This window comes from Hemiscyllium ocellatum, chromosome 6, assembly GCF_020745735.1.
Source record: "Hemiscyllium ocellatum isolate sHemOce1 chromosome 6, sHemOce1.pat.X.cur, whole genome shotgun sequence".
NCBI lineage: Eukaryota > Metazoa > Chordata > Chondrichthyes > Orectolobiformes > Hemiscylliidae > Hemiscyllium > Hemiscyllium ocellatum.
In genome coordinates, this window is record NC_083406.1 from 119,961,592 (window position 1) to 119,977,560 (window position 15,969).

Sequence of the window (15,969 nt, forward strand, 5' to 3'; positions counted from 1 at the left end):
TTACCTTGCTGTTAGTCTGGCGTCATGTAGGCCAAACCAGGTAAGGTCGGCTGTCCTTTTTCCCTAAGGGATATCAATGAACTAGATGGGCTTTTGCTGACAAAAGGCAATGGTTATCATTAGACTCTTTATTCCAGATTGTTACTGAATTCAGACTTCGCTATCTGGGCATGGGTCCCCAGAACATGACATGGATCGCTGGATAAAACCATTCGTGCAATGTCTGTCCTCATCAAACACTCCCAAGGACAGGGACAGCATGGAGTTAGATACAGAGTAAAGCTCTCTTCAAACACTTCGAGGAGAAAGTGAGGTCTGCAGATGCTGGAGATCAGAGCTGAAAATGTGTTGCTGGAAAAGCGCAGCAGGTCAGGCAGCATCCAAGGAACAGGAAATTCGACGTTTCGGGTATCAGCCCTTCCTGATGCTTTTCCAGCAACACATTTTCAGCTCTCTTCAAACACTCTCAGGACATGGACAATGGAGGTTTAAGTACAGAGTAAAGTTCCCATCTTTGCTGTGTTCATTAAACACCCCAGGACAGGGACAGCACTGACTTAGATAAAGAGTAAAGCTCACTCTACACTATCCCTGTAAAACACTCATGGGACAGGGACAACACCAGGTTAGATACTACGTTGAGGAACCATGTCTTCCCTCGGGATGGTGCATATTTGTCACCTTGCTCCCCCAATGGGGGTGGTTTTGAACACTCCGTTGTTGAATGTATTTAAGACTGGGGGACACAGCAATTTGTTCTTGGGGAATTGAGGGTTAGGAAGAGGAGGTAGGAAAGTGAAGTTGAAGCCCAGACTCAGTGAGGATCGTATTGAATGGAGGAAACAGGCTCGCTGGGCAGAATGGCCTCCTCCTCCTCAGATTTCGGGTGTTTGTGTCCTTTGTTGCTTCTTGTAATGAGGCAAAGTGAGTAGGTCATTGAGAGAGCCAGAGCCGGTGATAGAAATGTGCCATCTGAGCATTCCCCATAGGAAATGACTCTGAACAGTGCACAGGCTGGAGGGAAGGTCGCTGAGATTAATGCTCAGAGCTTTCTCTATTGTTCTCATTGTTTCCTGCGAGCTCATTTGCATTTGAGATTACAGTGAGCAGGATGCCAGCTGTTGTTCTTTTCCCTGGTGTAGGGTCAGAGAGTCACCACCACCACCACCCCATCCCCCCACCCCTCCCTCCCTGCTGTACCCCTGTGACTGACTCCAAACAGATTGTGACCAAGCCTGCAGTCACTGGGGACTGAAATCCAGACAGACTAATTGGCCAGCTGATCCCATTTCCATCGCGGTGTTCGGTGCCGACTCTCGTTAGAATTAGAATTTCTGTCAACAACAATGATAGCTCTTTAAATAAAATCACTCTCTCTCACCCTGTGCTGTCCCTGTCCTGGGAGTGTTTGATGGAGACAGTGTAGAGGGAGCTTTACTCTGTATTTAACCCTGTGCTGCCCCTGCGCTGGGAATGTTTAATGAGGACAGTGTATCAGGAGCTTTACTCTGCATCTAACTCTGTGCTGTCCCTGTTCTGGGAGTGTTTGATGGAGGAGTCAATGTAGAGGGAGCTTTACTCTGTCTTTGACCCCATGCTGTTCCCGTCCTGGGAGTGCTTGATGTAGAGAAGTGCCAGGGGAGATTTACTTTTAGTTTAACAGTGTAAATGAAGCTTTATTTTTGGTTTAAGAGAGTAGAGAGAGCTTTAATCTGTATCTAACCTTGTGCTGTCCCTGTCCTGAGTGTGTTTGATGGGGACACTGTAGAGAGAGCTTTACTCTGTATCGAATCTCATCTGTGTCCTGGGAGTGGTGGATTGGGGCAGTGTAGAGGGAGCCTTACTCTGTATGCCTAACCCGTGCTGTCCCTGTCCTGGGAGTGGTTGGAATGAATTTGCTGAGTCAAATGTATCCGATCTAATCTCAGGTATTCTGTGGTCTGGTGGGTTTAAAAGGTTGATTTCCTTTCCACAGTCTCCTGGTGAATACTACATGATTTGGATAACTTCTGACATCATTTCGATCACCATCGTGGTGGGGATTTTCATCCTGCAGAAGTGAGTGAGACTGAGAGGCCTTCCTGTGATGTGTTTTGCATGGTGCATGTAGTCTATGAAAAGGAAAGTTCACCCTGTTCTCGTCTGTCAGTTGGTACCAATCCGTTCATTTTTTTAAAACTCGTGTGTGTGTGTGAAATGTTCTGTCTGTGTCTTTGTTGCCAATCTGGGAAATTAGATTAGATTAGATTACTTACAGTACGGAAACAGGCCCTTCGGCCCAACAAGTCCACACCGACCCGCAGAAGCGAAACCCACCCATACCCCTACATTTACCCTTTACCTAACACTACGGGCAATTTAGCATGGCCAATTCACCTGACCCGCACATCTTTGGACTGTGGGAGGAAACCGGAGCACCCGGAGGAAACCCACGCAGACACGGGGAGAACGTGCAAACTCCACACAGTCAGTCGCCTGAGTCGGGAATTGAACCCGGGTCTCAGGCGTTGTGAGGCAGCAGTGCTAACCACTGTGCCACCGTGCCGCCCACTTTGGGCAGAGTAAATACCCAGGATGTTGTTACACAGTCTGCCAATGGGTATGGCCATAAGGTACAGGAACAGAAGCAGGACATTCAGCCCATCGAGATTCCTGTCATCATCTCGCATTCACAGAACGCTGTCAAAGTCACAGACCTCCCAGAAATTATTATAGGAGTTGCACTAACTCCAGTCAGCTCTGTGTGCGGAAAGGGCTCTGAGACCTCACCCCTATGACTCCTTCCTTTCGAAGGTTTAGTAGAGGGTGTGGGGGTGGAGGTGGGGAGGTGGGGAAGGAATTTTGCAAAGAGGGACATAAGGAAAGGGGAAAAGTCACAGAACTTTAGGATTGCAGAAGGTGGCCATTTATCCCATCATTTCCATACAGGCTCTCTGAATGAAAAATGCACAGAGTCTCATTCTCCCACCTTCATCCCCATAAACATTGTTCTTTTTCCACTAACTATCTAATTCCTTCCTGAAAGACTCCAGTGAACCTGCCTCACCCACACTCTCAGATAGTACACTGCAGACCCTGAGCGCTTTCTGCATGAAAGTAGAGTCATTGAGAGCCACAGCACAGAAAATTCAGCAATTTGGCCATTCGGCCTGTTGGGCCCATGCTGGTCAAAAACAACCCCCTAACTATTCTAATCCCATTTTCTAGTACTAGGCCCATAGCCTTGTCTACCTTGACATCGCATGAGCACGTCTAAATCCATCTTCAATATGATGAGCAGAGCTGGTGAATATAAAACAGGCACCACCACTATTTATTTGAATGGTGTCCTTACAGTCAATGGCCTATCAGAGGTCTGCTAGAGGTTTTGATATTGTTGGTTCACTGGAGGCCGATGTTGCTGGGGAGGGATGTGGAGTTGGTTCCTAATGGGAAAACAGGCCTGTCCATCAAAATCCCCCACTGCGACCACCTCCGAGCACCTCCCATTCCCATCTGTCATGCTCTCCGGCATTTCAGGAGTGAAAACAATGGGACTTTTGGGGAAAGGGTGCACGGGGGAGGTGAGAGGGCACAGTTTTCCAACGAGGTTCAGAAGTACAGCTTGAGATACTTCTAGGAGGATATTGTTGAGTCTCTCCCAAGGTACATTGATCAGCAACTAGCCAGCGAGGAATCCTTCGTGATCCTTGATCCTCATGACCTCAATCTTTCCTGACCCATTCCAAGAAACCCCTCCCCTTTCATTCTCAAGTGTGTACAATTCCAAACCCCCCCTCTCACCTTCCACCAGCAACAATTTCGAGCACCTAATCTCTTCCCATCGCCCAGCCTTTCAGTGACGTTTCGGTTGCGTTGCTGTGCGTTTTCCCTTTTGATAATTATTTCCCTCTTTTTCTCCTGACTGTGTTGGTTGATGTGTCATTGCCATGTTGGATTAGCGGGTGTCAGTGTTACATTTCCTGCTGCGTTAGTGGGTAAATGTCCTTTCTTTTTTAATTGCCTCCCTACCCATGTTGCTTGGTTAATTGTCTGTTCTCCCTGTGGGGTCAGGGTGGGGGGGGGGGGGGGGGGGGAAGGGAGTTTTTGTTTTGTTTCTCTCTCTCTGCCAGGTTGGTGAGACACTCTCATCCACGCTGGGTTGGTAGGTAAGTGCCAGTTTATTTCCATGGGATCCAAGGAGTGACTGGAACTTGCACAAGCATTGGTAAATCATCATCTCCCCCATTGTATGCCAATAGATGCCTCACTCCACCTGTTTGCCCAGGGAAATTGGTGGCTAAGTCCATTAGTGGGTCAGTCTCGAACTGTGGCTGCACACTGTGGCTCAGGGTTTTGGATCAGCCCTGTTGGCTGTCACCATGGGAGGGGCTATTGGTGGGTGGAGATGGGGAGAGGAAAGCAATTAGACCCTTCATCCCCTTAAAGCTCAACCTTACGAATATCAACTCCCTACTCCTTGCGTTGGTGAACCGGAGAAGGGAGTGGAAACTGGTCCCAATCCCAGCTCAGTCAGCACCCATCCCACCCAAGATCAGGCCAGAGACCCTGAATCAGGTGGAGTCCGAGAGCTAGGGGAGGGAGCTGGGCTCAAGGAGGGGAGGGGGTGGGGGGAGATTTTGAGCTATTATTATGAGTGGCACAACGCTGTGGAACAGTTTCAATGCTTGAATGCACCTTTGCATTGAGAACGACTCAGGGGTATCGTTCAATCCATGACCCCTCTAATCATTGTGTTTTTTTACAAGGCAATTTGTTTGGCTTGATCTGAAATGTGGGAGAAACAATGTTTGCTTAAAGTTTCATCGATGGACAATTTAGAAGCATTGAACGATGCCCCTGCTCTGCATTCACCCTTTTTCATTGTGTCTTTCACCTTTTTCTGCTTTTCACTGATGTTTATCTTCCTCTGCTCTTTTTCCTCCACTCCTTTTTCTCCTTCCCTCTCTCGCTGTCTGTCTCTCTCACTCTCTCCCCCCCTCTCCCCCCCTCTCTCTCGCTCTCTCTCGCTCTCTCACTCTTGCTCTCTGCTGCATTCTGGCATTTCACAGCTATCACTTGATCAGGTAATGCTACCGCGTCCAGTCGGACCTTTGCACTGTTCTAGGGGGGAGGCTCAGTCAGGGCAAAGAATGGTGTAAATTGGGGTTCTGTCCCAGCCCATCCCTGCTGCTCCTTCCTTAGAACTGCCTACCCATCTTCCCAACTCTACCTCTCACTCCTTGTCCCCATCCAAATCCCACTCACCTTTCGACCACCACACCTCCCTTGCTGTCTTTCCTCCCAACTTCCTGCCTCTCTACCTCCCCCCCCATCTTTCTCCCTCTCCCTCTCCCCCTCACCATCCTGCTCCTCTATCTTCCCCGCCTCTCCTCCCCCTCTATCTCCTCATACCTCCTTCATCCCTGCCCCTCCACCCCCCACCTCCCCCACCGTCCATCCATCTCGCCCACCTCCCCCTCCCATCCCTCCATCTCCCCACCTCTCCCCTCCCATCCCTCCATCTCCCCCACCTCCTCCACCTCCCCATCCCATCCCTCCACCCTCCATCTCCCTCACCTCCCTCCTCCCACCCCTCCATCTCCCCCACCTCCCCCCTCCCATCCCTCCATCTCTCCTTCCTGCCCCTGTTTTTCTCTTCCCACTGTCTCCCTTTTCCTGACCCCCCTCAATCGCATGTTGTCACTCCTGGTCTGGGAATGCTGCCTCTCTCCCTGACTCCCGCCTGTGTTACTGAGATGCTGAGTGGGGAATAGGCCTTGGGATCTTTCTCTGTACTGTGGTGTTACGGGAGTGTGGGATTGGGAAGTGGTTGGTGGTGGGAAGGGGGTTGGGAGTCATACTATAAACTGGGATTCTGTGAATGGCCTCAGTTCATCCTGTGTTTGTGTGGGGGCAGGGAAGGGTTTGGGATGTGGGGGTGGTGTGCAGGGAGCGGGGGGAGTGGGGGGGAGGTTGAGTCAGGAATCCCATCCCATTTCTCTTTCCAGTCTGGCTCCCTTCCCTCCCCCACCCCCACCCTGTGGGTGTGCATACGGCTCGGGCTGAGGGGGAGATTGTGATTAATGAGGATGCCCATGGAAAATGACACCAATGGGCAACTATTCACAAGTCTCCGGGTACAGAATTCCCAAGGTTCACCACCCTCAGTGCGGGAAAACAATTACTCCCCTTTGTCTGAAATAACTAACACCTTATTCTGAGAACATGCTCCTCCGTTCTCAATATTCCAGCCCCAGCAGGCAGTGGTTTGTCCATTTGGGTGAGATTGCCTCTCATTCTCCTAAACCATAGAGAATCTTTTCCTCAGTGTCCCCCTTAAGGACATGGAAATATAGGAACAAAGAAACTTGGAGCTGAACTGGGCCATTCGGTCCTTCGAGTCTATTCCGCCGATCAATATGATCATGGTAGATCATCCAACTCAGTCCCCTGCTCCCTGCTTTCTCTTGATACCCTTTGATCTTGTTAGCCCTGAGAACGATGTCTAACTCCTCCTTGAAAACATTCAATGTCTTGGTCTCAACTGCTTTCTGGTGAAATTCCACAGACTCAATCCTCTCTGGGTGAGTCCTCATCTCAGTCCCCAAATAGCCAACCCCCCCATATCCTTAGACTGTGACCCTCTGGTTGTAGACTCCCCTGGTCATTGGGAACATCCTCCTTGCATTTATCCTGTCAGAATTTTATAGGTTTCAATGAGATCACACCTCTTCCCCTCCCCCATGACCCCTACCCAACTTATTCCTGTAAAGTCCAGTGAATATAGTCCTAACTGAAACAAAACTGGAAAAACTCAACAGGTCTGGCAGCATCTGTGGAGAGAAAGCTGGTTTCAGGTTCAATGACCTTTCTGCCATTCAGGACTGTGCACAGTACTCTGGGTATGAACTCACCAAGGCCCTGCATGATTGCAGAGAGACATCCCTGCTCCAGTATCACCCCAGGGATCAATCTGCCCTGCCACCTGCTGGAGTTGCTGACTCTAGTTTGAATGGGCAGAAAGACAACAATCACAGGACAATGACCACTTGGCCCATCGCTCCTGCACAGCTTCCACTATCTATAGCCTTTTCCCCATATCCCTGCGCACCATCTCTATCTAAAGAACCATCCAATACCCCTCTTGGATGTCCCAATTGAACCTGCCCCACCACATTTCCAGGCAGTGCATTTCAGACCCGAAAGAGGTGGAGTTGAAAATTTGTTCTCTCTATTGTGTTTTGGTGAAAACCTTCTAGTGACTCTGGGACTGAGCAGCACCAGACTAGAACCAGCGCCTGCCATAAAGATGTAAGAATCAGGAGTGGCATTTGGCCCAATGGGTCTGTTCAGCCAGTTGGTAATATCATGGCCAATGTGGCCTTAACTCTACTGTCCTGCTTGGTTTCCCCCTAAAACCATGACGTCCTCTTGTTGATCAACAAAACAACTGTGGGCTTCCTGAGCCCCTGGCTCATGAGCATGGATCTATTACTGTCTCCCCACCCACCCTCCCCTTCAACGGCAGTGTTGCCTTTGTTGATCGACAAGGGGAGGTAACCGTTTTTTGGGAAAGAGAACTCATTTCCAACTCTCACTCTTAGGGGCCATCTTCCACCTCCACTCAGACAGAAACCCTTACTCCTTTCAAATAAAAAACCAAAAGTGCTGGAGGAACCCGGCAGGTCTGGCAGCATCTGTGGAAATAAAAACATAGTTAATGGTTCTGATCCAGTGACCCTTCGCAACTTGCTGATTGATGTTGACGGGCCCTGTCTATCCTAAATGGAACATCCCAGGACACTTCTGCTATCATGCTTGGACTGCTCCATTATAGAAGATATTTATGTGTGGGGTGGAGGACGAGGTTGGAGTTTAGGGATCTTGCAGTGATTTTTTTTTGTCAATTTAGAACATAGAAATATATAGCGCAGTACAGGCCCTTTGGCCCTTGATGTTGCGCCATTCCAAGCCCACCTAACCTACACTAGCCCATTATCCTCCATATGCATATCCAATGCCTGTTTAAATGCCCATAAAGAGGGAGAGTCCATCACTGCTACTGGCAGGGCATTCCATGAACTCACGACTCCCTGAGTAAAGACTCTACCCCTAACATCTGTCCTATACCTACCACCCCTTAATTTGAAGCTATGCCCCCTTGTAATAGCTGACTCCATACGTGGAAAAAGGTTCTCACTGTCAACCCTATCTAAACCCCTAATCAACTTGTACACCTCTATCAAGTCACCCCTAAACCTTCTTTTCTCCAATGAAAACAGCCCCAAGTGCCTCAGCCTTTCCTCATACGATCTTCCTACCATACCAGGCAACATCCTGGTAAACCTCCTCTACACCCGTTCCAGTGCCTCCACATCCTTCCTATAGAATGGCGACCAAAACTGCAAACAATACTCCAGATGCGGCCGCACCAGAGTCTTATACTCTGATAGCTTTTACTTACTGGTCAGCATTTTATACATTTACACTTCCCAAACAGTCCTGACTCAGAAATATATCACCGTTCCTTCAGTGTCACTGCGCCAAAATTCTTGAATTCCCTCCCCAAGGGCATTATGGGTGCACTTATGCACATGGACTGCAGAGGTTCAAGAAGGAACTCACCCCCAAGGGGCAACTAGGGATGAGCAATAAATACTTGACTGCCCATTGAGGTTCTCGATCTGAGGAAGCAATGTTTCTGATTCTCAGTCTGAGCTGATTATCAGGGATGAGTTGACCTCCAAGATAGCATTCAACAAAAGAAAGTAGTGTATCAGCTGTTCCTATAATCCCACCTGACCCTAAGCTTGAGTAATGTGCCTACTGTGTTGGGGTAGTTTTCAATGTCAAGGACACTGCACACACGAGAGAAAATGTTCAATTAGAATCCAGAGGAGGCCATTTAGCCTCTTGAACTCATTCTAGTCTTTAGTTAAATGATTGAATTGTACATAAACTTCATCTTGGCTCTGTAACCCTTCATACCCTCGTGTATGTAACAAAAAGACTGACTCCCTCAATTTCAATTACTCCGGGGTGATTGGAGTAGGTTGGGGGTAGTCCTTTCTCTATTTACCATTTCCTTGTTTTCACTCATTGGATGGGAATTTGAAAGTGAAGAAAGCTGGTTGACTGTGAAGCTTGGGTCACCATGATCAAACTGAGACTCCCATTGGATGGGAGATTGACTGTAACACATTACCAGAACTTATCTTAAAATACCAAGCCCATTGGACTTCCTGGTGGGAATTTATATGGTCATCTGGGAATGGGCTGAAAAGCAGAAGCTGGCAAAATAGTGTGGGAAGGTGTCAGATGTCACTCCTGGTGCCCTACAAGTGGAACCACCAGCCTCCTCCCCACAAATCCCATGGTGCCATGTTGGGAGGGTAATTCTTAGTTGGACGTGAAAGCCCCTTGGTGGAGTGAGGGCAGGCGAAGCTGCCATTAGGTATCTTCCCTCATTAATAACGTTCACCCCTCCCTTCCACCTTTGGCAGGACCTGCCCTACAGGGCCAACACTCAACTTACCGTGATGGCAGCTGATCATCGATGCATGCTCTTCCCCAAGTGCAATTCCAGCAGTGATCACTGCTCCTGGTGGCACTGTTGAGCTACTGGGCCACTAGTCCTTTGGGGGGTGCCATGCTTGATAGGAAGGTTGGCTGGTGTTATCCTACCTCCACTCCCACCTCACTCCCCTTCCAAACCCGTCCCCTTCCCAGCCCATCTGCCAGTTGGACTCCAAAATCCCCAACTTTGGTCTGAAGTTGAGTTGTCAGTTTGCCAGCTTGTCCTTGTTGCCAGTGTGTCCTGGGCATGATGAAGAAAAGTCCATTTTACATAGAATTTACAACACAGAGCCATTCCAATCAGCCCAACTACTGTGTTGGTGAATCCCATGTGGTTCCAGTTAGTCTGATTACATCTTCCAGTCTTGCTCTCCAGATCCCATTCATCCTTCATACATCAAGCTTCTCTTGAATGCAGTTGCTGTGATCTCAATGGTAGGGCAAATTTAATGGGCTGAATGGCCTTTTATTCCTGTGTCAACCCACCCATCGCTAGAGCTCTCATTCTCTCTACACTCTCTTTCAGCCCTCTGTTTGAGATGCCTGCACTTCCCTATCTCTGAGTTGGGTTTCTCTGATTTTGACCACTCTGCTGTTAACGGGTTGTGTCTTATGCCTCCCCGGAACTTAAACCCTACATCTACAACCTGACATCATGCCATGTATCTAACTCTCCACACTCTTTGAAGCCACTCCTTAAAACTGAATTCTTCTTTCTAGATATGGTAACCTGACCTAATCTACCTGCTTCAGTGTGTGTTAATGCACCAGTGGGATCTTTTTGTCACATCAATGGTGCCATACCCGTGAGAGCTATTACTAAGCCAGTCTTGCAGAGTGTGTAAGGCCTCTTTGTGTGACATGCACAAACTGTGCCTTTAATCAGTTTGGCACTGGGGAGTTGGCCAAGTCTTTTTCTTCTGAAAGGAGCATTTAAGGTTCAGGATGAATCTAAACTCGTTTCCCAGTAAGTGGTTTCCCAGTAAGAGCTCTGAATTTGTAGCTTGTTCTCTGCACACTGGCCCATTATGGGATATGAGAGAATCTGCAGCCAGGTCCGCTCCTTGTGTCTCCTAGCAACATGTTGCACAGCAACGTGGCTCCTGAATTGCTGGTTGGGTGAAGTCTAGAAGGTTTCCATCAATGTCACCCATCATATAAACCAACATTTTCTCAGCCACCGTGAGTTCTGAGGAAGGATCACTGCACCCAAAATGTTGCGCAGGGAGGTGGGAGCAGGCATTGGGGACGAGGCAATGGGTATGGGGAGGCTCGGTGGTGTATGCAAGATGGAATTTGGCCTCTGAACTCTGGAAGCTGGGGTCATGGGTCAACCAAGCTGCTTACAATATCTGCTTCATTCATAGTCATAGAGATGTAGAGTACAGAAACAGAGTCTTCAGTCCAACTTATCCATGCTGACAAGATATCCTAAAATCATCTAGTCCCATTTACCAGCACTTGGCCTATATCCCTCCAAACCCTTCCTATTCAAACACCACTCCAAATGCCTTTTAAAAGCTGTAATTGTACCAGCCTCCACCACTTCCTCTGGCAGCCCATTCCCATACACGTACCACCCTCTGCATGAAAAAGTTGCCCAAAGGGTCCCTTTTAAATCTTTTCCCCCAGACCTTCAACCTATGCCCTCCAATTTTGGATTCCCCCATTCTGAGGAAAAGGCCTTTTCTGTTTACCCTATCCATGCCCATCCTGATTTTATAAACCTCTATACGCTCACCCCTCAGCCTCTGACATTTTGGGGATAACAGCCCCAGCCTGTTCAGCCTCTCCCTACAGCTCAAACCCTCCAACCCTGGCAACATCCTTGTAAATCTTTTCTGAACCCTTTCAAGTTTCACAATAACCTTCCTAAAGCAGGGAGATGAGAACTGAACACAGTGTACTAAAAGTAGCCTAACCAATGTCCTGTACAGCCACACCGTGACCTCCCAACTCCTATACTTGTGCTCTGACAACAAAGGCAAGCAGCGAACACCTTCCTCGCTATCCTGTCTACCTGCCCTGTGGGATTTTGCCCTATTTATTTTATTCTTCATTCGTGGGATGTGGGCATCACTGGTCGTACCAACTTTTATTGCCCATCTCTTGTTGCCCTTAAGAATGTGTGAGGTGTCACCTTGAACCACTGCAGTCCATTTGGTCTAGACCCACAATGCTGTTAGGAAGGATGTTCCAGGATCCTGACTCAGTGACAATGCCTCCCAATGCCCCCTCCTCCCAGCCAGGAACAAACGTTTCCAGCATCTAGACCTGTAAGAGTATCGAACACCATTTTTTAAAAAATCATTCACGACATAATGGTGTCACTGGGTCAGTACTTATTGTCCACCCCAATTGCCCAGGAGGCTAAGAGTCAACCACATTGCTGTGGGTCTGGAGTCACATGTAGACCAGACTATGTAAGGATGACAGATTCCCTTCCCTAAAGACCATAAGTGCACCAGATGGCTTTTCCCTGAAAATGGACTCTTGGTCATCGTTCAACACTGAACGATTCCTTTCTCTAAACTAGAAAAATTCTTTGAAAAATATTAGGCAGTTGCATCCAAGGTTCAATCTACACCTTAGTCTCTGTGATCTGTCAGTATAATTTTAAGTCAGTTGGCACCATAAGGAAAATTAAATTGTGGAAAACTTTCTCAGTGACTGAGAGGAAGCAGAATACTGATTAAATGTTGCATGCCCAGTTCCTGGTAAATTGAAGGAGGTGCCTGGTGTAATTTTGGTCATCCTGACGAATGAACAATGTGAAGCAGAGCTTTTTGAGCGTGCTCACATTGCTATTGTCCTTTAACAGCATTTCCTTCTGCTCTTCTAACTCCAGCCTCGAGTGCACCCCTGATATTAATCCCCCCCCCTCTTCTGGTGACTGGGCCTTCAGTTCCCTCTGCTCTGGAATTCCCCTCTCTGTATCTCTCCACATCCTCCTCTGAGGCGTTCCTTTAAAATTTGCATCTTTGGAAAATTGATTGGGCACCTGATCAACTATGTCCTCGCGTGACTTGATGCCTTACTTTGATTTAGTAATGCTGCTGTCAAGTGTCTTGGGACATTTCATGACAAATTGTCATTTGGTACCACGCAACCTGAGTACTGCTGAAAAGAAACCGACTGTGTTATGGAAGCTTTTCATCTCGCATGTGTCAGGGCACTTTGCAAGAACACCAATATGAAAGGCATCTGGATGGGTATGTGAATAGGAAGGGTTTGGAGGGATAAGGGCCGGGTGCTGATGGTGGGACTAGATTGGGTTGGGATATCTGGTCGGCATGGGCGGGTTGGACCGAAGGGTCTGTTTCCGTGCTGTACATCTCTATGATTCTATGAGCGAATGGGCATTTATACTGTGTGCGAAGTGTGTGCTGATTGTTTAGCACTTTGGTAGAGAATGCAGCAATTAGTTGATTTTTTTTAATACATGGGATGTGGATATTGTTGGCTGGGCTAACATTTATACCCATCACTAGTTGCCCTGACAAGATGGTAGCTCAGTGCCATAAGAGAAAAGTAGGTCATGCGGCTGATCGTTTCTGCTCCATCATTCAGTGAGATCATGGTTGATCTGGTAATCCTCAACTCCAGTCCCCTGCCTTTATCTCCATAACCCTTGATCTGTCCATCTCAGCCTTACTGACCCACCCTTGACAGCCCTCTGAGGACAAGAATTCCACAGAACCACTCCTCTTTGAAGGAAGAAATTCCTCCTCATCTCTGTCTCAAATGTTGGACCTTTGATTCTGGAATGTTGTTTGTTCTTGATTGGTAAGGGGATGTGGAAAGCAGGTAAGCAGGGTTAAGAAACCTATCAGGCATGATAAAATATCAAATAGAGACAAAAAAACCCCTGCAGATTACTAGATTCCAAGGTAGACAAGCAGGAGCCTGGAAGAACACAGCAAGCCAGGCAGGAGGTGGAGTTGATGTTTCAGGTGTGACCCTTCGTGTATAACTGGGGGTTGGTGTAAGAGGAGCTACAGATAGTGGGCAGGGATAGGTGAAGACAGGTAGAGGGTACAACCTGGTTGGTCAATGGGAGGAATGAATCCAATTGGTGGCTGGGAGGAAGGGTCAATGAAAGGCATGGAAGGGAGGGGGAGAAGATGGAAAAGGGAGGTTACTTGAAATTGGAGAACTCAAATGTTGAGTCGTCCGGGCTGTCGGCTGCCCAGGCAGAAGATGAGGTGCAGTCAGAAATCGAAGCAGTGGGCCGAATGGCCCAATTCTGCTCCTATGACTAAGTGTTTGCCAAGTTTGTTTAAATTTAAACCAGACATGTTGACTTTAATTGGTCAGTTGTCCTAATTAATGCACTGGAGAGTATCTGTGTCTGTCTTGTTGAGTTGAAACAGGCAGAGTGGGTGTAAATATCCTTTCTGTCTGTGAAGTACAAATTAAAGTCCGTAGTTTCAATGGCATTTTCCTTTGCGCTGGCATTCTTGTGAATGTCCTGATGAGTGGAAGGTGAAAAGCTTTGACAAAAATGTGTTTTTATTTCAGCAATGTTCATATTTCGCCATTTTAAAGGTGCTATATGAATACAAGCTGCTGTTGTGTCACCCGTGAAGATGGTAATTTCATTCATAGAGTGGGATGCACGTGCTTTTTCAGTCCTAAGGTGTTTTTCGTTTTGTGAGTGTAGTGATTGTACTGAGGTCAGCCAGCTGAACATGATAGAATCTGAGTTCCCTGATCGGGGCTGTTAATCTGGTCCATTCAGGGAGTCATGGCTGACAGGAAAGGGTGAACTTCAAGGATATGGATCTGCTGTCACGCCTGACTTAGAGAGAGGCAGTGCTGTTGTCAAAGGCTCTGCCTTTGTAAAGAAAGGGTGATTGGTGATGGGAAGCCAGTCTCTGAAGAGTTATTTCAATATGTTTTTCTTAAATTGTTGGAAATGTGGATGTGGCCTGGGAGGATCTTTTGTCCTACTAGATTGATGGTCGGCCAAGGCTTCCTCTACTCAATTGAAAGGGCCAGACTCAGGGTGGAATGATTCTGGATTAGTGGTGCTGGAAAAGCACAGCAGTTCAGGCAGCATCCAAGGAGCAGTAAAATCGACATTTTGGACAAAAGCCCTTCATCAGGATGGAATGAGCTGCCAGAGGAAGTGGTGGAGACTGATGCAATTTGGATGGGTATATGAATAGGAAGGGTTTGGAGGGATATGGGCCGGGTGCTGGCAGGTGGGACTAGATTGGGTTGGTATATTTGGTTGGCATGGATGAGTTGGATCGAAGGGTCTGTTTCTATGCTGTACATCTTTGACTCTATGACTCTCTGCTATAACTATGACGTGGTCAATTCCTGATTTTGGTCACAAAAACAGAAATTACTGGAAAAGCTCAGCAGATCTGGCAGCATCTGTGGAGAGCAATCAGAGTCAATGTTTCTGGCCGGGTGACCCTCATTATTAGATTAGATTAGATTACTTACAGTGTGGAAACAGGCCCTTCGGCCCAACAAGTCCACACCGACCCGCCGAAGCGCAACCCACCCATACTCCTACATTTACCCCTTACCTAACACTACGGGCAATTTAGCATCGCCAATTCACCTGACCCGCACATCTTTGGACTGTGGGAGGAAACCGGAGCACCCGGAGGAAACCCACGCAGACACGGGGAGAACGTGCAAACTCCACACAGTCAGTCGCCTGAGTCGGGACTTGAACCCGGGTGTCGAGCGCTGTGAGGCAGCAGTGCTAACCATTGTGCCACCGTGCCGCCCACCTTCCTCCCTTCCTCCGAATTCCTAGATTTTGGTAAGCCTATCCAGATGAAGCGCAATGATGGAGCAAAAACAAGTTTGGTTGTTTTGCAGAATCTGAAGGAGGGGGTAAAGTTAGAACGAGTCACCTCCTTCCCTTGGGGAGGTGGGGGTGACCCAGCTGCAGGTCTGGGGTTGAGATTGTTAGTCAGGTTTCCTTAACGTTACTAAAATAAACACTGACGCACGAGAGTGTATTGCTTTTTAATAAAAACTGTTCTCTCACATTGCAGATGGCGGTTGGGTAGTATGAGGACCTATAACCCGGAACAGATTATGCTGAGTGCGGCAGTCCGCAGATCGAGCAAGGATGTCAACATAATGAAAGAGAAACTCATCTTTGCAGGTACGATGCAACCCTGCTTGCATCTTTAACTGATCAAGGTGAGAATGACTATTTCCTTAGTCATGAGACAGCTTTCAGAACGCGCGTGTGTGTGCAAGCTTTCTTTCATGGGGTTGGGGTGTCACTCTGACAGGTTAGCATTTGATGCTTGCCCCTCGAACTGCGTAGCTCACTCTGCTCAGGTTGTGGGCCTGGAGTCATGTGTAGGCCCAGACCAGGTAAGGACGGCAGATATTGTTCCCGAAAGGAGTTCCATGTGCAGTTCTGGTCACCAT

At 48.0% G+C, this 15,969-nt stretch overlaps 1 protein-coding gene across 2 annotated transcripts in view; it reads left to right on the forward strand.

Annotated features, from left to right (window-relative positions):
- The window catches only part of LOC132816889 (glycerophosphodiester phosphodiesterase domain-containing protein 5-like), a 228,937-nt gene that overhangs the window by 197,431 nt on the left and 15,537 nt on the right, over window positions 1-15,969 (forward strand). Inside the window, exons 14-15 of one of the 2 annotated variants that reach the window (XM_060826895.1) lie at window positions 1,976-2,058; window positions 15,582-15,694. In XM_060826895.1, coding sequence (XP_060682878.1) covers window positions 1,976-2,058; window positions 15,582-15,694 — 196 coding nt within the window. Of the gene's footprint in view, window positions 1-1,975; window positions 2,059-15,581; window positions 15,733-15,969 lie in introns of both variants that reach the window. The other variant, XM_060826896.1, reaches the window with a different exon arrangement.